This window comes from Camellia sinensis, chromosome 10, assembly GCF_055761805.1.
Source record: "Camellia sinensis isolate YWXY chromosome 10, ASM5576180v1, whole genome shotgun sequence".
Lineage (NCBI taxonomy): Eukaryota > Viridiplantae > Streptophyta > Magnoliopsida > Ericales > Theaceae > Camellia > Camellia sinensis.
The window spans coordinates 128,255,864-128,278,634 of NC_138970.1; the positions used below are offsets into that span (position 1 = coordinate 128,255,864).

The 22,771-nt window shown below is 32.2% G+C and overlaps 1 protein-coding gene across 1 annotated transcript; it reads right to left on the reverse strand.

The window, feature by feature from the left end:
* Positions 1–272: 272 nt before the first annotated feature.
* On the reverse strand, positions 273–22,747 carry LOC114277744 (putative serine/threonine-protein kinase PBL21). Its single transcript, XM_082892263.1, has 8 exons — positions 22,614–22,747; positions 19,805–19,902; positions 18,134–18,333; positions 14,557–15,165; positions 13,806–13,948; positions 13,485–13,706; positions 5,353–5,505; positions 273–580 (listed from the first exon to the last, which is right to left on the reverse strand). Exons 2-8 carry the CDS (start codon positions 19,897–19,899, stop codon positions 521–523), a joined length of 1,482 nt encoding a protein of 493 aa, XP_082748389.1. The 5' UTR covers positions 19,900–19,902; positions 22,614–22,747; the 3' UTR covers positions 273–520.
* Positions 22,748–22,771: the final 24 nt, after the last annotated feature.

Sequence of the window (22,771 nt, forward strand, 5' to 3'; positions counted from 1 at the left end):
TATGGTGAAAGCGTGATTTGGAATAACGCTTCAGCTTATTTTGAGAATTTCGGCTAAACTAGACTTAGTTTGAGAAATAGGTTAGTAGTTTGACTTATTTTGAAAAATGGCCCCAAATTCTCTCATATTAAGATCTAAATATAAGAAAAGTCCAACCAAAAAACGTGCATGTTTACTTGAGAAAATGCATTGCAATACATTTTTTTTTTTTTTTTTAATTTGTTCCCATAACCTTTTGGCAATACAAGGAGTAGAGCTATAAATGGCGGATGTGCTGACCTTCTTGTTGTATTGGTTGGTGAAGATGCTGACCAAAACGTCTATCTATTGATTTTCGATACATACCGTTTTTTTTTTTTTTTTTTGAACAATCAATACATACCACTTGATATTGTAATTAATAAATATTGATTTGTTTTTCAAAGTGATTATTTTAAATGTTGGTGGCTTTACTTGACTCAACATTTGTATGTTGCTTTCTTGTTCAGCTTTTTCATCATGACCTTTCAATATTGGACAACTAAGTTTTTCCCTCCCATGGATTTTTCCCTTCCATAATATGTTCTAGTGTGGAAACCACCTGCAATAATGTGAAAAAATATGAGTAATCTTACGTATACTAAAATTCTTACTAAAAATATGTACATTCAAATATCTTTAAGAATCATTATTTTTACGCATCCAATCATATTAATGTCTCTTATTTTTAGTGAGAGTATTATTATCTATAGAATTATTTGAAAATATAGAGGAAGAGAGAGATACAGAACACCAATGATAATTATATGATGTCAAATGCTATTTCTCAGTGACATTTACTAAATTACTATAAATTGGGAATGTAGAAAAGTGAAAAATATGAGTAATCTTACATATATTAAAATTCTTACTAAAAATATGTGCATTCGAATATATTTAAGAATCATTATTTTTACACATCCAATCTATTTAATGTCTCTTATTTTTAGTGAGAGTATTATTATCTATAGAACTATTCGAAAATATAGAGGAAGAGAGAGATACAGAACACCAATGATAATTAGATGATGCCAAATACTATTTCTCAGTGACATTTACTAAATTACTATAAATTGGGAACGTAGAAAAGTACTTTAGATTTATAACAAATGTACTACGAGATAAAAATTTGAACCATATATTTTAAAGCTTTGTTTTAGTAAGCCATTGTACATGAGTTTCAAAAATGCATTTAGACTAATAATATACAATTGTAATTTTTGTATAGAAATTTTTATATAGAATAAAGTGAGATCTTGTAGTCCCATCATTTATAATTAAACATCTACTATTGTGCTTACAATTTTAAAATATTATTCACACACCATTCACAATTAAAATATTTAGATTTGATATCTTTGAAAACAAGCACTTCACTCGGTAAGTCAAATTTATTATCTAATTATATTTTATGATTATTATTATTTCACTTCTCCTTGTTTTCTTTGTTTTTGAACAAAATTCATCAATTTCCACATAATAAACAAAGAAAATAACAAAGAACAAAATTCATCAAATTTGAATGCCTAATGCTATATAAGTAAATAACAATTTAATGTAGGGAAATTATTTGGAATGTGTCCTATATGCCCCTAGTTACGATTTTTGTGGTATTTGGTTACAACCTATTAGGGTGCTGGTTATAACCTATTAGGGTGTTGGTTATAACTTTGTTATACACATTGTGGTGTTATTTATGACTCATTGTGATATTGGTTATGACATTATTTTAGTTATAATTCAAAAGTTCTTTGGTTATGCCTTATATGGTGTTTGGTTATGACACAATTGTTGCAAAGATCAAGTTGACAATGTGAGCAATGGTAGATAAAGCCTCTTTGACATTTCTCATAAGAATAGCATTTGAAGGTTGTTGAATTGCGAGGGGGTCATAAGAGGGTGAGAGGGTGTATAAGGAGATTACAAGGTTTGGGTTCTTCGACGTCGACTTGTTCTTAGAACCAAAACCACCACCACCACAGTCAGAGTGCTGCTTTGATGGTGACAAGCGGTGGTTATCCACTACCAGTGGTAGCGGCGATAGAGAAAAGTACCAAACCATTGTCTCGGAGGGCCGGCATTAGTGGTAGTTGGTGCTCATCTGGTTCTTGTAGCCCCATTTCAAGAATAGAAGAGAGAAGTTGTGAAGAGGCTGAGACTGCATCGGAGTAGTTGCCGTTAGAGAGAGAGAGAGAAAGAGAGATAAAGAAATAGGTAGAGAGAGAAAAATGAGGTATCGATTGTGCCTATTGAGTATCAATCGAGTAATATGATTCAACAACGATAAAGATGATGATAAAGAAGAAGAAGAGGAAGAAGCAAGATGGCGGTGATGGCAGCAATGCGGTGGTGGTCGATCTCAATATAGGGTGAGGGTTTCGAGAGAAAGAAAGAAGGAGAAGAAAAAAAAGAAGAGAAATAAGAAGATTCGTCTCCGGCAGCAACGATGCATGATCTGTTCCTCCGTTACCTTTGACATCCCTATCGGGACATCATTGTCGGAGACGGAGGACAAGAGTAGGGTGTAGGTTATAGCGACGGTAAAAGAGCCATAGAGAGAGAGATAAAAGGTTTTGTTAGAGAAAGAGAGAGAGATAGATGCGGAGGGTTCAATTTCAACACAAAAAAGGTCAAACAAATAAAAAGACATGTCCTTATGGACATAAGACTATCCTTATAGACATAGTAATTTAGCACGTGAATTTTTAGATGTAAGAAATTCAAAATTAAATTTATGAATTAAGTGCCCAACTAAAAAACTATATTTATTAAAAACAAATATATTATATATTATACAAATATTAAAATTAAATTATATATATAACATAATAGAAACTTAACAATACATTCTACAAATATTATATATTCTAAAAATCAACAACATATTATGCACATGTTATATTATTATTTGTTTATTTATTATTATGCTTACGAGTGAGGTATAAAAAAATAGTCTCGCATGTCTGACGCCCATCTTGTTCAAGTCTGCTTGATGCTTTTCCGTTTTTTCTGAACATCAGAGACGAAGACCAGTGTGCAGAGTTGGACTTCAAGTTCAAGACCAATCTCTCACATCTACATGTAAGTTATTCTCATCCACTCAACCCCATTACCCTCTATATAGGAATCTACACAACATGTATTATCTTCAACTTTTAATATTTGTTTCTACATCTACAATGCTTCTTCTTTTTGATTTAGTGTTCAATTTGCTTTAGTCTAGGGTTTAGGGTTTTTGATTTGGATAAATTCTGATGTGGTGGATTATTTATTTTTAATTTTTGTACGCCAATGAATTGTTAGAACTACATGGAATTGGGGAAATTGGTAGAAAATTGGTGTAGACTATACATATATTGTAGGCCAATTGTAAAATTAGCATTACTTTTACTGATCGAGATTTTAATAGTAGAAAAAAGCATTTTCAACAATGGAATTTATAAAGAATCGATTGTGTAACTGAATGGATGGTTATACCTTCAAAAGGATATATTTGATAGTATTGATAATGAGTTTATATTATGCATGGATTCCAAAATAGGTAACCTTGTCGAGTACAATTGTAAAAGTTCATATATTTGTTGTTGTTGTTGTTGTTTTTTTTTTTTTTTTTTTTTTTTTTTTGGGTCAAAAACAATAGCATTAACGTATTAAGATTTCTTTTTGTTTATGATTTGAGAATTTGCGAAAGTTTTGGCAGTATCCCACCAAACAAAAATTTATAGTGTGTGTTGATATATATATATGTTTTCCATTCTTGAGCTATGCATGTGAAGGAATTTCAATATGCAAAGATTAAATAGTTCTATCTTACAATCTTCCTTTGCATGATTACTTGGGACATGCACACACATGCGCATATATGATAAAACTTAACTATAATCATAATCGTGTTAGGAAATATTAGATGGAATTTTGGAATGTGGGTTTTTAGAGTCAACAATTATACATGGTGACTAAAATTTATAAAAACCTACTGGGAGATTTAAAAAATTATAGTAATTTATGTATGGAATCCATATTTTTTCTCTAGTATAATTTAAATACTTTTAACAAAACTTATTTTCTTGTTCAATATGATTTCATACCAATCAAATGAATCTAGTTTTTGTGTGTTCTTATTGTAAGTTTTTTAACAGGTGATCACTAATGGATTTTAATAAGAGGTTGAATTAAATGTTGAGGCCATTATGAGGCATTAAATTTTGAGAGACAACTTTTATACACCGAGCTTTTCAATTTTTTAGTTATGCCAGATTGAGTTTGGGAGGGCGATTACATGGAATATAGATTTTCTTAAAAATTAAACTATTATTAAATTAGACTTTATCAAAATTTTAGAAGGGCCAGGATCTTTGACCCCCTTCCTCCACCTGTTTTAACATCTATGAGTACATATTTAACCATTCTCCAGGGTGAAGGCAATTGATTTAGTTAGACCTAGGTTTTCCAAGTTTTGTTGATTTGTGTTTGGGAGAGATTTTGTTTGCATAGAGTTAGGCTACTTACAACTTTAGTCTCTCAACTATGGGATTTGTGCCGTTTTGATTCCAACATTTTAGTTGTATTAATTTCATCCTTAAAGTATTGAATGTGTATTAAGGTGGTCTTATGGTTGATGCGTCAGCATTTATTGTTAGAATTACGAGTTTTTTTAGAGGGAAAAAAAAAAACTATACCTCAGCAAAAATAAAAAGCCTTTTACAAATTGATACAATTGAAATGCTGGGGACCAAGATGACACAAAAGGCGTACTTTGGGGACCAAAAGAATTGACACAATTGAAATTTTGGAGAACAAAATGACACAAAGTGCACACTTTCAAAACCAAAGGTGTAATTTATTTATTATTTTATTATTATTATTATTATTTTTTTCTTAGTAGCAATTTTTTGTTACTCATGTTTATAATGATAAATACTGATGGCGTCAGCCATGTGGACTACTTTAACACACATTTTAATAAGTTAGGCACAAAATCGACACAAATGAAATATCGAGAATGATACAAAGAACACACTTTAGGAACCAAAACTATAATTAACTCTAAACATTTTTTCTTCATGCCTATCATAAATTCTCTTTATTCTCCTATCTCCTACTGCCCTAAGTTCATTGAAAAGATGTTTAGCATAAATGGTGCTGTTGTTGCTTATCTATAGGAGTCAAACACCAAACTCTGTGTATTCATGTATGTTCAAGTATAATTCACATTCTAATTAAGAAGCAAGAAGCATGCCTATTTGTCCGGGTTATAATTTTTATGTTAATTCTGCAGTTTCTTTCTTTCTTTCGTTTTTTTTTGGGAGGAGATCATTCACATAGATTGGTTACCTTATCCATGGAAGGCCTATTCTGGGGATCCTTAGCGACACAGTTCCCTGATAGTTGAATTGTCCAACTGAATTGGTGGGTGTCATCATGGGAATTGAAAATTCTTGGATCAATTAACTCATCGTACTTCTTTTGTTTCAGAAATGGTTTTGCCTGTAAAAACATCATTTACATATTCAAGTGAGCAACCTGGTACAAATGAAATAAAGATGTGAAAAAGAAAAATTGTCTTAAAAGGGAGGTAATGGAACAAATAAAAGTGATGAAGAATTTGATGTGTAGTGTTGAAACTTTTGAATTTGAAACATGACACTCAAAAAAATGATTGGAACAACTCATGTGAGTATGAAAAATTTATAAAATTTGATAGTGTGTATAATATTACTCTAATCACATAGAGTATGTAGAAGATGACGCTCAGCAAAAATCTTTCTGCAAATTATATTATTTGTAAAACTTATTTTCTTATTATACTTTTCTCTTTCTTAATATACGTGTCTTCTTCATCAAGATGTGCCGATTGCATGCTGGACATGCTACCACCAGCATGTGAGTTGTGAACACTGTCAAATTTCCTTGAATGAAAAAAAAAAAATTCAGAATTTTTCTAGGTTTGTTTTCCTAGACTACAAAGCATGACACCGAGAGGACTTTGTTCAATACAACAGGACAAATACTATGTATTTAGAACTTTTATTTGAAAAAGTGCTTAGAATTTTAATTTATGTTGTAGATTTAAGTTTAGTATGACATGGGTCACACTCAATGAATCTGATCTATATATTTTAAATTTTAAGTACTTTTTTAAATAAAAATTGCAATTAGATAACACTACAGGTACAACAAAGGTCATGAGCTAGAGAGAGATAGATTGAGAGTTGTTGATCAAGTGCTAAAATCATGGAATTTATTATTGAATTGTGCGAGCATCCAATAAGACAATAGATGCCTTTCTAGCTATGTCCAAAAAGTGTTGCCCAAAACTTTTCTGAAACTGACTTAGCTTCACTTTACTTACTGTTTGTGCTCCTGTTTGGTAGAATAGACTAGCTGAAGTCAACTTGGGAGGTTTGCTTATGGAGAACTTTTCAGGTGCTTCTAGGTAGTGCCCAACCTGAATGTAATTGGTTAATATAGTTGGGCTTTTATTTATTTTTTGGTGTTTTACCCAACAATATCGTTTAGGGATGAGTATGGAGCATTGCTTAGGAACAACTAGTAATTTTTCCCTACTTATTTGTATCAAAGTTTTTAAAGGGGAATGCGTAACACGAGGCATTTTACTGCTCCCATGTGAGGTAAGGCGTAAGCCTTAAGGTGTCAAGCATAAGCATTTTGATTTTTGAATTTTTATAACCAAACCAAACCAAGCCTTAAGTCCCATCAAATGGGGTCGGCTACATGAATCCGTCTTCTCTACGCGGCCCTATCAAAGGCCATTTCGTTAGTCAAATTAAGTAGATCCATATCTCTATTTACAATGCTAACTAACGTTAATCTAGGCTTACCCCTTCCCCTAACACTTCCATCTACTGTTACAACATTGCATCTCTTCACTACTGCCTATGTTGATTTCCGTTGAATATGACCAAACCATCTAAATCGATTCTCTCTCAACTTTTCTTCTATCGGTGCTACTCTTACCCATTCTCGAATACACTCATTCCTAATTCTGTCTTGTCTAGTCTTGCCACACATCCATCTTAGCCACACTCATCTTATCTACATGTTGTTTCTTGGTTGCTCAACACTCCGTCCCATACAACATCACCGGTCTAATAGCCGTTCTATAGAACTTACCTTTAAGTCTAGTGGGTATTTGTTCATCGCACAGTACCCCAGACGCACTTCTCCACTTACATCATCTCACCTTAATCTTATGGGCCACATCCGCATCAATCTCCCCTGCTATTGTGATAATCAACTCTAAATAACGAAAATATTCACTCTTAGGCAGTTCTTGGTTTTCAATCTTCATTTCTCCTCTGCTTTCATTGTTATTGTTACTAAGGCCTCGTTTGGGAACAGGCTAATTTAGTAACTTTTTGGCTAATTGATTAAAAAGGTAGGTAAAAAAAACTTGTATGTTTGAGATAACTTTTTGACTAATTACGAAAAGCTGTGCAAAAAGTAGAGAGAAGCCGTAATTGTTGACTTTTTGGTATGACTAATTGGCTAATTGGCTAATTTAGTAACTTTTTGGCTAATTGGCTAAAAAGGTAGCATCCCAAACGAGGCCTAAATTTACACTCCCTGTACTCTGTCTTAGTTCTGCTTGTCCGAAATCCTTTAGATTCAAGAGCTTTTCTCCAAATTTCCAACTTTGTATTAACTCCTTCTCTAGTCTCATCCACTAGCACTATATCGTCTGCAAAAAGCATACACCATGGCACGTCATCCTGGATGTTTCTCATCTACTCATCCATAACTAAAGTAAAAAGATAAGGACTTAAGGTAGATCCTTGGTGTAACCCTACAGTGATAGGAAATTCATTTGTCTCTCCAGTAGACGATCTAATAGTGGTCACCACCCTTTCATACATGTCTCTAATCACATCAATGTAACCTTTTGTCACCATTTTCTTCGCTAACATCCACCATATTATATCCCGGAATACTCTATCATATGCTTTCTCAAGGTCGATAAATACCATATGAATGTCTCTTTTCTTTTCTCTATACTTTTCTATTACTCTTCTCAAAAGATAGATCGCTTCCATTGTTGACTTGCTTGACATAAACTCAAATTGATTCTCTGACACCATTGTTATATCTCGCAATCGGCGTTCTATCACTCTCTTCCACACTTTCATTATATGACACATTAGCTTGATTCTTCTATAGTTATTGCAATTCTGAACATCTCCTTTATTCTTATAGATTGGCACTAAAATACTCTTCCTCCACTCATTTGGCATGTTCTTAGTTAACAAAATTTTGCTAAACAACCTAGTCAACCAAGTAACCCCCTTAAAATAGTAAAGGTGTAAATTAAATAAATAAATAATATAAATAGTAAAAAAATAAAATAAAAATAAATATAAAGGTGTAAATATTTTTCTCCTCAAAGTATCAAACATTTCACTGTGGAGAAGGAAACTCTCACTCATCAAAAGTGAAATTGACATTTTTGGCTTTAGTTATCGAACTTCTATCTTAAGCCTTAACTGTGTTTTTTTCTTGATTGATCATTTACTTAATTTTTCCTATAAAATATAGTTGCAAAAGAAGTTCTTTTTTATGTTTAAACCATCTATTGGACTAAGTTTACAAGAGCTCAAAACAAACTCTTCATATGCATATTTCTCATATGTTTATGCCAAAAAAGAGTACAAGGTGCACCTGAAACGCATGGCTTAAACTGTGATACGCAAGCCTTTTAGGAGTATCGCCTAAAAATTTAAGCCTCAAAGTGTTTTATCTTACCGTCGCCTCAATAAAGCCTTTTAAAACTTTGATTTGTATTGAGTGCATGTAGTGTGTGCTAGCTAGGAAGACTTTCTGTTGCCATCATGCCTATGTTATTTTAGTTTGGGTCAATTATTTTGTTCACACTGTTATCTATTTGATTGACAACATTAGAGGGGTTGGGGTATTAAATATCCTGTGGAACTCACTTGTTTTTGGGGTGTTCATCGTTTGTTTCGGCCATGAGACTGAGATTGACAGTCCAATGGTTTTGTAATCCCACAAAATGGTGGGATTACCAATACCGGCTAACTAATTTTCTAAATTACTGTAATTTTTTAAAAAAAATTTCTTGTTTCATTATTTACTTTCTTGTTCACCACTCTAGGCTAGGTTTCTTGGTTTGCACTATATTATAAGACTATAAATAGGCTTCTTATTGTAATAGCTAGACATCAATCTTAGTACAAATTTTTTTTTTTTTTTTCTTTACATGGTATAAGTGCTGACAGTAGATTTTGTGTCACCCCTACCTGTAAACTGGCTAGCCCCAGTGGGAGAAATCTTAGTTGGATCTCAGCCATGCATTGGCTCTTCTCATTCAAATTTTGCCCTGTATCTCTCACTTATCTCTACTGAACTTTGCACCTTGTGCATGCTAGACTCTGCTGTTTCTCTGTCTCAGGCTCTTCTCATGTCACAAGCCCACACATTCCAATGTCAACTGTTGATGTCGTATTAGAATAAAGTCAAATCTCCATCACACGACTCTATTTTTTATTTTCTCCACTTTCTAATTGCTCTCTGCAAACTCATATTAGTTTACTTAGTTTGAGGGTGGATTTTAATAAATATTTTTCAAAATATTGTATTTCCTTAATTTTTCTTGTTTTCTTATTTAGACATTCTTGTCCACCACTCTAGGCTAGGTTTCTTTGTTGGCACTCTATTGTAAGCCTATAAAGAGGCCTCTTATTGTAATACTAATAGCTAGACATTAACCTCAATATATGTTTTTTCTTTTCCCTATAATTCTAACAACCTCACCGCCTATGGTATTAATCTCATCATTCCATTTTATGATAAAAAAATAATACTTCACTCTAATCTCATGCTATATCTAAACGTAGTACAAGTAGTTTGGCTTTTTAGCCAAAAGCCAAAACACCCAATTAATCACTCTTTCTACTTTTCTATACGTCTTTTCGTAAAGATCCGAAAGACCTGACTCTCCCTACCAACCTGATCGATTCGACAATGTACGGCCAGTTTCATCAAAGTATGCAGTCAAAATTAGTTTTGAAGACAATTTCTCCTACAGATCGGTTGGTGCTCGAGTTTGGAGTACCATCACCTGATTAAACCCGAACTGACAGAATGTTTTAATTAAATAAAACTTATGTGTAACTAGGTTATTGGAATTCAGATTACAATCTTAGAGCATCTCCACCCGAGTTGCCAATTCTTAGGTGGCACTTTTGACAAGTGTATTTGACATGCATTTGTGTTCCATTTGAACCTCCAAAAGTGAGATGGCATTTGGCATGTCTTGAACAATTTCAATTTTGGCATAGCAAAAAGAAAACCAAACCAAACCAAACCAAGCCTTAAGTCCCATTAAATGGGGTCGGCTACATGAATCCTTCTTCTCCACGCGGCCCTATCAAAAGCCATTTCGTTAGTCAAATTAAGTAGATCCATATCTCTATTTACAACGCTAGCCAACGTTAATCTAGGCCTACTCCGTCCCCTAACACTTCCATCTACCGTTACAGTATCGCATCTCTTCACTACTGCCTCTGTTGGTCTCCGTTGAATATGACCAAACTATCTCAATCAATTATCTCTCAACTTATCTTCTATCGGTGCTACTCCTACCCGTTCCCAAATACACTCATTCCTAATTCTGTCTTGTCTAGTCTTGCCACACATCCACCTTCGCATTCTCATCTCAGCCACACTCATCTTATCTGCATGTTGTTTCTTAGTTGCTCAACACTCCGTCCTATACAACATCACTGGTCTAATAGCCGTTCTATAGAACTTACCTTTAAGTCTAGTGGGTATTCGTTTATCGCATAGTACCCCAGACGCACTTCTCCACTTACACCATCCCACCTTAATCCTATGGGCCACATCCGCATCAATCTCCCATGTTGTTGTGATAATCGACCCTAAATAACGAAAATGTTCACTCTTAGGCAGTTCTTGGTTTTCAATCTTCACTTCTCCTCTGCTTTCATTGTTACTGTTACTAAATTTACACTCCATGTACTCTGTCTTAGTTCTGTTTATTCGGAATCTTTTAGATTCAAAAGCTTTTCTCCAAATCTTCAATTTTGTATTAACTCTTTCTCTAGTCTCATCCACTGGCACTATATCGTCTGCAACAAAAAGAAGATGTCAAATTATTTAGTTTTCATTATTTTAATGGTAAGGGCCTATGAATGAAAGTTTTGAAAAATATTAAAGTAAATAAAGTTTAAAGTAAAATTAATAAAATAATAAATTTAACATATTGGGTGGAGTATTTTTTTAGATATGTCAAATTTATATATGTTAATAAGAAAGTGTTGAAAAATATTAAAGTAAATAAAGTTTAAAATAAAACTTATAAAATAATAAATTTAATATATTGTGTAGAATGTTTTATTTATTTAAAGATGTCAAATTCATATATGTAAATTTTAACACCTAAGCCTTTAAAATATAAATTTTTGAAGATTTGGAGATGCTCTTATATCTTCAAATAACTCTTATGTCTTCTAGGGGTGCAATTTGGGCGGTCTCAACCCGAGCAATCTAAGCCCAGCCCGAAATTTCTTAGAGATTGGGCAAAATATTTTTAAATTTGGCTCGGGTTTGGGTAAAAATGCATAAGCTCAAACTAAAGTTGGGTGGGTTTAGGCAAAAATATCAAACAACCATAATCCGAAACCCGAAATCGGAATTATATATATAAATATATAAAAATATTGAATATACATATAAATTATTAACCATTAGATAATATTAAAGTAATTTAAATCGTTAGATCATATTAAATATATATATTATATAAACAAGTAATACAATACAAAAATTCATTTATTTATTTTTTCTCACCCATAAATTGTAAAGACCATCATAAAAACATCTCACTTACATTATATAAATTATTTATTTTGATATTATTAATGATTTTATATAAAATAAAATAAAAAAATTGTAAATAGTCCAATTTTAACAAATTAATTAACTTCGGCTGCCCTATTTTTTTTTTTTTTTGAAATTTATGTACAATTTAAATTTAACTCGGATCGGACTTAGACGTACAACACTAAGTTACAATTCGGGCTTGGGCGGGCTTGGCCTGCTTTCAGCACAACTTGGTTGGGTTGGACAACATCTCAACCTGCCTAAACTCACCCGAGTTGCATCCCTAATCTCTTCTCTCTCACTCTCCATCTTCTCTTTTTTGACAATGGCATCATCTAATCAGCAACCAATCAACCAATCGCGACGACAGCTACATTCAAAGCCTCTCTTCGTTTCCACATTCTAACTACTAGTTTGTGAATTTCTGGCTTTTGTGGATTTTCATCAACGATGTTCTATTTTCTAGTGTGACTGAAATGTAAAATCCCTAGGTTAGTGTATCTAACGAGCTCTGTGTGTATTGCGTAAACTGTAAAATATATTCCTTTGTTCTTACTTTATTATGATGGTTTTTTGGCTTCATTTTTGAATCTGTAGTTGGATAATCTGAAATTTTTTATTTTTATGTTGGGTTTTGTAATTTTGAAACTCTAGTATTATCAAAATCCCCATCCCACAAAAATCATATCAAATGTGCCCTTAAAGTATTGTCCAATTCTCATTTTGGTCCTTAAACTGTAAATCTTCCCAATTTGGTCCTTAATCTATTGAATTTTTGTCAATGTTGTCTAGTTGGCTACTGCAATAACATTTTATGACAAACAATGCCACATGAACTTTTTTCACTTTGTCCTCTCAAGTATTATACACTTCCTCACTTTGGCTTTGAAAGTATACATTCTCTCCCATTTTGGCCTTTCGGTTTAGTGCCATATGGCATTTTTTGTCACAAAACATAATACGGTAAGTGAAGATCTAAAGTTATTACGTTAAGTGAAAATTAATCACTTGCTAGCATTTGCAAGAGTGAAAATTTAATACGGTAAGTGAAGATCTAAAGTTTAAAGTCCAAAGTGAAAATTAGGTAAGACGTTAAGAGTAACCAAACCAAACCAAGCCCCATCAAATGGGGTCGGCTAAGACGTTAAGAGTAAAAGTGTAATTTACTGTTTTAGTGTCACCGACATATGAATCTATCACTTGCTAGCATTTGCAAGAGAATCCTAGATTTCACCTTGGAGAAGGTTTATTTGTATTTGGTTAATTTTCAGAAGTGATGCAACTTCATTAAGTTTAAGGACAAAAAACCAACTACCAAATCAATGACGGAAAATAATTTCAGCCATACACATCAGATGGTGGGGCCCACCATAAAAGTAACACTCACTCTCTGACAGTATTTTTTGTTATTCGTTTTGTAGTTGATTTTGTCCCAAAATGTATGATTCTATGTCCCTAAACGTATTGGATGTAACACTCTGATTTTGTGTGATTCTATGTCCCTAAACATATTGGATGTAACACTCCGAATTTTTACTTTTTATTTAAACAAGTGAAAATTAAGGGTGTAGTGCTTTGGTTGTTACCCATCCCAGTAGACTTTTCCCCTCAAGTCTATTATCGTTGGTAGTTCGACCTGTGATGAGCTCTAACAAGATGACACCAAAGGAGTAGATGTCTGTGTTGTATGATGCTTTTCCACTCTCTGCATATTCTGGTGCCAAGTATCCAAAGGTCCCCATGACCCTGCTGTGGTCTGACTGATCATCTGATTCATATTCTGTTGTTGCAATTCCGAAACCTCCAAGCTAACAGATTTATTAGCAAACTAAAAGTTAGCATGAAACAAGTGCAGACAAACATTGTACTATACATTATTTCAAATTCTAAAAATTTCAAGTAATTACCAGTGGTTCGAGGTCATGGGTCACCAAAATATTGTTTGTTGTGATGTCTCTGTGGATTATGTTGTTGGCATGCAGATGTTTTATACCTCTGGAAACTCCCAGTGCAATTGTCATCCTTGCCCCCCAAGTTAAAGGTTTGCTGTCTACATCATGTCACCAAATTCATATTTTAGGATAGAGAATGGCTTGACCATGTGGACTGGATCCTGTAGTTAGGGTTTCTGGACTTACCACGGGTTCCACTCCCGTGATCTGACCTGCTCATCTTTTAGACTTTTGTGTGTAGATTATACATAAAAAAAAATTTAGATTGATTTGATAATTGTGTTCTATAAAATGGATTACATATATAATTTTGTAAATAGACTGTCTATTTTTTGATAAAATCATTTAGCTACGACTATTGGATCAATCTAATTTTTTAAGAACAATCTCCACACAGAAGCCTAAAAAATGAATGGATAAGATCATTAGAATGGAACACATGGCAGACCACTGGCCTGAACTGCGCGGTTAATCTACTTCAGTAGATTGGAAACAAGATTAGGATATTATTGTTAGTTTCTTATGAGCTTCCCCATTTTCTGCCACCCTCTCTTACTGTGGCAGTGTTGTGGCAAATATTATTTGTCAAGGCAGAACTTAGTATTTTCCACAGCATGTGCCATGGCATGCCAAAAAAACTTTTTTCTATAAGTGAAAGTAGATAATTTGAATTGCATGCAGCAGAGAGATGTATGCTAGCTCTTACTTCTTAGACGTTGGTTGAGTGAACCATTGCACACATACTCATAGACAAGCAACCTTTGGCTTCCTTCTATACAGGATCCCAACAACATCACCACATTTTTATGCCTGGCTTTGTTGAGTAGTTTGACTTCCGAGTTGAATTTATTTTCCCCATGAAAACTTGTGTCTTTATGTTCCTTAATTGCTATCGCCAACTTATCTTTCAGTCGACCTCTAAAGATGGATCCATATCCTCTTCTAAAAATAATATTATCTTGGGAGAACCCATTTGTAGCAGCTTGAAGCTCTGCATAAGTGAAGTCCTTTTTCCATCCTCCCATATTTGCCATTGTTGGGCGTCTATTCTTACAGATTGTACAAATGGAATGATGATCATATGAGTGGTACTTCTCAGGCTTCAATGGTGGTGTTATCAGATCTTCTTTGTTGCTGCTTTGTGTTGAATCAATCTCATATTTATTAGGAATGCCATCTAAAGATGCCATTATTTTGACAGTTTCTATCCTTAGTTCTGTATTGTTTTCCCTTGGACTGGGATAAGGGGTGCCCTTTCTTGTGCTTAAAGAAGAACTTGTCGATTCATCAGTGCTTTCCAGGCTTGGAGTAAAATCTGTAGTTAAATTTCCCGTGTCACTAGGCTTATAATTAAGTAAATTGCTAAGATGTCTGTATGAGTTATCTACTGCACTCTACACAAATGATCGCTGAATGTTTTAAAGATTTTAAATCTAGGGAATGATATATATAGACAAATGAAGTTTCTAACCCGAAATTGTAGTTCACCATTATTTTACTCCCACTGAAGATGCAAAATATAAATCAGAAGTAAAAGCTTCTCCAAATTTTCATTTTCTACAAAATATACCACATGATCAAGTATGTGTTTTGTGTCACTTTGGTCCTCTAAAATTTAATTTTCTCAATTTCATTCTTAAGAGTCAAGTGGGTTCAATTTTAGATGGCCATCAACATCATTAATGGAATAGTTATGAAATTCGCCTAAACCAAACCAAGCCTTAAGTCTTATCAAATGGGGTCGCCTGCATGAATCCTTTTTCTCCATTCGACTCTATCCAAGGCCATTTCGTCAGTCCAATTAAGGAGATTCATATCTCTATTTACTATATTAGTTCACGTCAATTTAGGTCTATCCCTTCCCCGAACACTACCATCTACTGTCACTATATCGCATCTCTTCACTACTGCCTTTGTTGGTCTCTGTTATATATGATCAAACCATCTCAATCTATTCTCTCTCAATTTATCTTTTATCAGTACTACTCTTATCCATTCTCGAATATACTCATTCCTAATTCTGTATTTTTTAGTCTTGCCACACATTCACCTTAGCATCCTCATCTCAGCAACACTCATTTTATCTACATGTTGTTTCTTAGTTGCCCATCATTCCATCCCATACAACATTGCTGGTCTATAGAACTTCTCTTTTAGTCTAATGAGTACTCCTTTATCACACAGTACACCAGACGCACTCCTCTACTTAAACCACTCCGCCTTAATTATGTAGACCACATTTGCTCCAATCTACGCAGTTGTTGTGATAATCGATCCTAAATAACGAAAATGTTCACTCTTAGATAGTTCTTGGTTCTCAATTTTCACTTCTTCTTTGTTTCTATTGTGACTGTTACTAAAATTACACTTCATATACTCTGTTTTAGTTCTGCTTATCCTAAATCTTTTAGATTCAAGTGCTTTTCTCCAAATCTCTAATTTAGTGTTAACTCATTCTTTAGTCTCATCCACTAACATGATATCATCTGCAAAAAACATATACCATGACACATCATCCTGAATATTGCGCATCAATTCATCCATAATTAAAGCAAAAATATAAGGACTTAAGGTTGATCCTTGGTGTAACCCTATAGTAATTGGAAATTCAAATCGTCTCTCTAGCAGGCGATCTAATAGTAGTCACTACACTTTCATACATATTTCTAATCACATCAATGTAACATTTTGTCACCCCTTTCTTCTCTAACACCTACCAGATTATATCCTGAGACACTCTATCATATGCTTTCTCAAAATCGATAAAAACCATATGAATGTCTCTTTTCTTTTCTTTATGTTTTTCTATTATTCTCCTCAAAAAATAGATCGCTTCCATTGTTGACCTATCAAGCATAAACCCAAATTGATTCTCTAACACCTCTGTTATATCTCGCAATTAACGTTCCATCACTCTCTCCCACACTTTCATTATGTGACACATTAATTTGATTCCTTTATAGTTGTTGTAATTTTAGACATTTCCTTTATTCTTATATATTGGTACTAAAATACTCTTTCTTAACTCCTCTGACATTTTCTTAGTCAACAAAATCTTGCTAAATAACCTAGTTAACCAAACAATCCCTTCTTACCCAAACATTTCCACGCTTAAATAGGTATATCATCGGGTCCTAAAGCCTTATTCAATTTCATCTTCTTAAGTGCAAACTCTATTTCAGAGTCCCTAATCGTACGATAGAACCTATTGTCCTGATTTTTCTTATTACTGCCTACTTCCTCCCCTTTTGACCTACCTCCATGTTCCCTATTTAACAACTTCTCAAAATAGTTCTTCCACCTCTCCTTAATCTTTTCATCCTTCGCCAACACCTTAGAGTCTTCACCCTTGATGCACTTAACCTGATTATCTTAGCAAGTTTGTATATTCTCTTCTCTCTCTCCTTACTATCTAGTCTAGTGTATAGGTCATCATATGCTTTCAACTTAGTCTCCCTCACTACTTGTTTTTCTCAGTTATGAAATTCGCCTATGGTTCTTAAAGTAATAACTTGTTTAATTGAGTAAATTACAAATACACCCCATGAGGTTTCCTTAAAATACGATTTGCCTTCTGTGGTTTTGGAAATTACATCTCGCCTCTTGAAGTTTCTAATTTCATAACAAATGGCCCCTTTTATTAATAAATTATCAGTCAATTGACAATTTTTAATGATGTCAGAAATTTATTTCAATTAATAATTCAGGTAATTTTATCATTGTATAGGAGAACAGTTAGGAATTTCATTTTTTCAGCTAATTCTGTTAAATAAAAAATTCTGACAGCGGGGTATTTGTAATTTTCTAAATCACATGAGGCAATCCGTATTTTAAGCAAACCTAAGGGGTGTATTTATAATTTATCCTTTTTAATTTTATTCCTAAACATTGTAAGGCTACGCTTCGTCTTCTTCATCCATGTTTAGTGAAGTGACTAAATTGAAAATCTTGGGATCCAAAAGTGACACGGAACGCTTAGTTTATGAATCATAGGTGTGTTTTATTATCATTTTGTTAACAATTTAGACAGTTTGTTTGATATTCAACAAATTTGACTCAAATTGAAAATTTATGGACACAAAATTTAAATTTAAAGGACGACATGAAACATTTACTTTAGGAACCAATCCATGTTTTATCCTTTCTTTTTATCTTTTTGACTAGCAATAAGAGTCGATTTGTTTCTTTTTCTGTTTTTAGTGTCAAGGTTGAGAAAGATGCTTCTGATAGTGGAATTTGTGGCTGACGGACACATACGTAATGTCGAAAGTTTTGATGCTTACATTGTGGGAGATCTATACTGAAAAGATCGTGATCATCACCCCCTGAGGAACCTGGTATCATTTTGTCATATGTTAATTGGATCTTGGTATGACTTCTTTCTTTTGGCCCTCTTAATTTTTCAATGTTGTTATCACGCTTCATCCTTGATATCCCACATGAGAGTTTCTCCATGAAGTATTTCTTATCTTTCTTCATTTGCCTGTATAACAATCAAAATTAGAAGAAAAAGTAGGGGGGAAAAAAACATACATGCCTTTTGTTTTCTTCCTTTTGCTCTTTTTCTAGGTGCTATTTGATTGGACTATTTATGACTTTTGTTGTTTTAGGATTTTCTACCAGAACGTTTACTGGAGTTTCTTTGCACAACTTATGTGATAAAAATAACTTATAGAAGCTGAGTAAAATTGATTCTAAAGTTTGGGGGGAGAAGTTCTGCTTGTAGATAACCCCTTTTATTTAAATATTTTTTTTTATGATAATTAAATAAAAAATTAACAATAGAAGTATGGTATGTGTCAGTACATACTATAGACAGGGATTTAAGGAATGTACACAAACACAACAAATAAAAGTGTAAACAACATAAAGCTATTAAGATTTAAGGATGGCTTGTTTAGATGTGCATGTGAATTTATGTTTTAAGATTGGCAAAATAGGCAAAATTACCAACGTTGCACTTATTTACCGCCAACAATTGGGAAAACTTTTAGGCCACGTTTGATTGCTGTATTATTTTTATGGGATTATGTTGTCTAAGATTTTATAATTTCAAACTTTTTTGGGAAAGCTTTTAGGCCACGTTTGATTGCTGGATTATTTTGTATGGGAATATATTGTCCAAGATTTTATAATTGCTAGCTTTTAGTGCAAGCCTTCAATTTCATGATTTTATAATTTTTAAAAAGGTTTGTTTTTGCAATTATTTTGCCCAAGAAATTTTGGTTTTGGTTGTCATTTATTTTGACATGTTTCTTTAGTTCTCTCATATTCAAATTTGAACTTAATTTAAATTTGTCATTTTTGATAATTTTATGATTTTTGTTGAGCTTGGTTAACATAGAATTGTCTGTTTCCCAAAAATCTAATTCTCTTTTCTATATTTTTAAATAATTTAAAAAAACTTTGCTTTTGCAATTAGTTTGTTCAATAAATTTTGGTTTTTGTTGTCATTTATTCTGACATATTTCTTTAGTTCTATTGTATCCAAATTTGTCATTTTTGATACTTCTATGATTTTCTTTGTTTTTAGCTTGATTAACAAAGAATTGATTGTTTTCGAGAAGTCTAATTTTAGTGTTAATATATATGTATATATATTGTTTATGATTTTTATTGAAACTAAATGAATTTTGCCCTGATGATAGGAACTGAATCTTGAATAATATTCTTTAATTTTGGTTTGTTGTATGGCTCTGGAAAACACAAAGACTAAAACTTTCTAGATTTTTTTATTTATTTTAAAAATAGTCAAGTAGCTTTGTAGCGTCACTTATCACCTCTTAAAATGTAGATAAAATTCGTATCATTCTTTGGCATTCTATGACCAAAATAATAAATTCAAGCATCTCATTATAGGATAACCTCAATGCAGTTATACCACTAAGCATGCATAATACATTTAGAGAACTTCAGTTAAATATATATATGTCTGTGTGTAAATATTTGCTGACCTGTCAAGTATGACCCATGTAGCCCTTAATTTAATGGCTTCTTCTAAGGCGACCACCTTTGGTGAAGGTCCTGCAACCACTTCGACCTTGAACATGATCTGTGTTTTTCCATTCATATATGTGCACAAATTTGAGTGATGCTTTTTATAAATTTTTACATTGTAATTTTCTGTTTAAAAATTCTCTTTTTTTTTTTTTTTTTTTTTTTTACCTCTCCCACTTTTTAAGATGTAAATTTACTTTTTATATTCAAGTTTTGCTAACATATCATTCATAGAGAGAAGTACAATTTGTAATTTTTAGAATTGACTGTTGCTAATGTAATGGTACTACAAACACAATCAACCACAAAACTAACTTCAAATCATGTGTTGCATGGGTCTTTGTGGTTGGTTCTACGACTGATTCTTCTCTAGCATTTCTCTTGTTGATATGGGCCTTTATTTTGACTGAGAAAGAGATAATGATGAGATTATTATTTTTTTTTTATTTTTTTACAAAGAGAGATATACAATGATAATGGCTTGTTATTTGTATAATGAAGAATTTTTTTTTCTTCGTATTTAACAAAGTTGATTTTATGATAATATTTATGAGAATATTAATGTTTCTTTTTGCTCTGTTTTGTTTTGATATAGGGTTGAGTATAATGGTAACTAATAAGCTATGAAGAACGGGTACAAGTACTGGTATTAGTAAGATACGAATACGTCGATATGGTCAAGTCCAGAAAAAGTAGGGTACGACTATAGCTTGGTATGTTTGTAAAAAAATATATATTTTTAATTTGGAGTAATACAAAAATTGATTTAATAGTTTAATTTGTTAATATTCAACTTACAATTAACATTTAATACCAAAAGTAGAGGTATAAACCAAAATTAAATGTCATTGTATTAAATAACTTACAAACTATAGCTTAATTTTGAATTATGCTAAGTATGAATCTAAAAATAAGAAATAAGTATAGTGAAAGGAATTTTATCTCTGCAGTAGAAGAAAATATCGTTTCGACTGAGGTACCGTATGATTTCAGTATATACTAGGTACGTCAAAAATTAAGAAAAAAATTTGGATACATGTTTTGTATACCTGGTACATATGCAAAAGTACTATACGAAGTACCATACTCAGCTAAGTACTTGGTATGGGTACGACATGTTTGTCAAAGTATCCATGCTCCATAACTAATAAGAGGTTACAATAATGACCGAGAAGTTTGTTTGATATGTATAAATACAATTTAATGAGAGCACATTTTGCCTACTTTGACTTTGTTTTTGTTTTTTTCTTTCAATTTCCTTTTCATCGATATTTTTATTTTTAGGTGATATATACATTGTACATTAAAGGTATATATCTATATATATAAAAACCACTTAATTGCTTGAGGTTCGTATTTTCTTTCCGATTTTGCCCTTTCATTTTAAATAATTTACTAATGGTGGCCTATATATTAAGTGAAGATTTTTTCGTAATTACGCAAATATTCTTAATCAATTATGAAACATAAATCTTTTATTTTTAACAAATTACAGATACACTCATAAGGTTTGTTTAAAATATCTATAATATTAGAAATTACAACTATCGTTTATTATAAATTTTAATTGAACACAATAATCAGGGGGAAAAAAAAAAACTATTCTCCTATGCAATAATAAATTATCAAAAATTGTTTATCGAAAAATATTTCTCATATCATTAAAACTGTTAATTGACTTAATGTTTTATTTATTAACAAAATGGTTAACTAAAAAATATTTTTCATATCATTAAAAATTGTAAATTTACTTAATGATTTATTTATTAATAAAATTGGTCATTTGTTATGCGAGTATGATTTATGTATCAATAAAATTGGTCATTTGTATATATATGTATTTTCTTCTGCTTCTTTATTAGTTCAGTGAATTATCTTAATAGTTTTTTTAGATGGGGAATTATCTTGGTATTTGTTTTATATTTATCTGTTGAGAAAAGTAATACACCATAAATTTTTTTTTTATTTTTTTTTTAAATTCAGAAGAAATGTCACAGATTCATAAATTCACCCAAAATGATATGGTAATAAAATTGGAATCTACATCATTAAGTGTATAACAAATCAAAAAATGATACATATCATACCACATAATTCTATCATATATCTAATGATTTATTCTATTCAATTTCATAGAACAATATTCTAATTTTTAAAAAATTATCAAAATACAAAACTTAAACATACTTTAATAATAATCCGTGCCTTGCACGGGTCTTTTTAAACTAGTATATATGTAAAAGCGGCCTTAGGCGAGCACCGAAGTTGCCTAATGGTGAAGCCACTACTGTTCTATTGCTCAGGATATTTTCATCGATCATTAAAACTTCCAGCTGTTACTATATTGGCTCTCATATGTGTGTATATATATATATATAGAGTATAAATAGCTGTTACCAGACCTAAGGCTTTAGGTTCAAGTCTTGTTTATTTCATTATATAATTTTTTATTTATCAAAAAAAATAATTATAATCTAAATAATTACACTAATGGTCCCCAATGTGTGCCATATAGCATTTTGGTTTTTTATATTTAAATTGTGTGAATTTAGTCCCTGAAATCTGTTGCTAGTTAATTGATTATTTTGCCCCAGTGGGTGTCTATGATTGATCCATAAAACAGCTTATTAAAATCCATATATATGTAATGATAAATGTTTTATATACTAACTACTATAATCCTTCATCATGTGTTTGTAATATAAGTATATACAGAGAGAGGTTAGCGATTAATGTAGCAGCAGCAAGTTTGTGACCTGTTATGACCTTTTTCTTTTGATAGACGTTGGATATCTGAGTAAGTTCCTCGTCGTTTTGATATTCTTTCTTCTTCTTTGCGACCTCTTCATCAACAAATTTCTTGTTTGTACTGAAAATTGAGCTATCAATTCTGTTTGTGTATCCCACTGGATGAAAAACCAAAA

What these genes read in the sequence shown, in the direction of transcription:
- LOC114277744 (XM_082892263.1), bottom strand. Translation starts at nt 19,899, where the DNA reads ATGTTCAAGGTCGAAGTGGTTGCAGGACCTTCACCAAAGGTGGTCGCC. An exon ending in CAGTATAGATCTCCCACAAT is followed by an intron (nt 15,166 to 18,133) that starts GTAAGCATCAAA and finishes ATTTAACTACAG; the next exon opens with ATTTTACTCCAAGCCTGGAA. An exon ending in GGAAAAGTCTACTGGGATGG is followed by an intron (nt 5,506 to 13,484) that starts GTAACAACCAAA and finishes ATGTTTTTACAG; the next exon opens with GCAAAACCATTTCTGAAACA.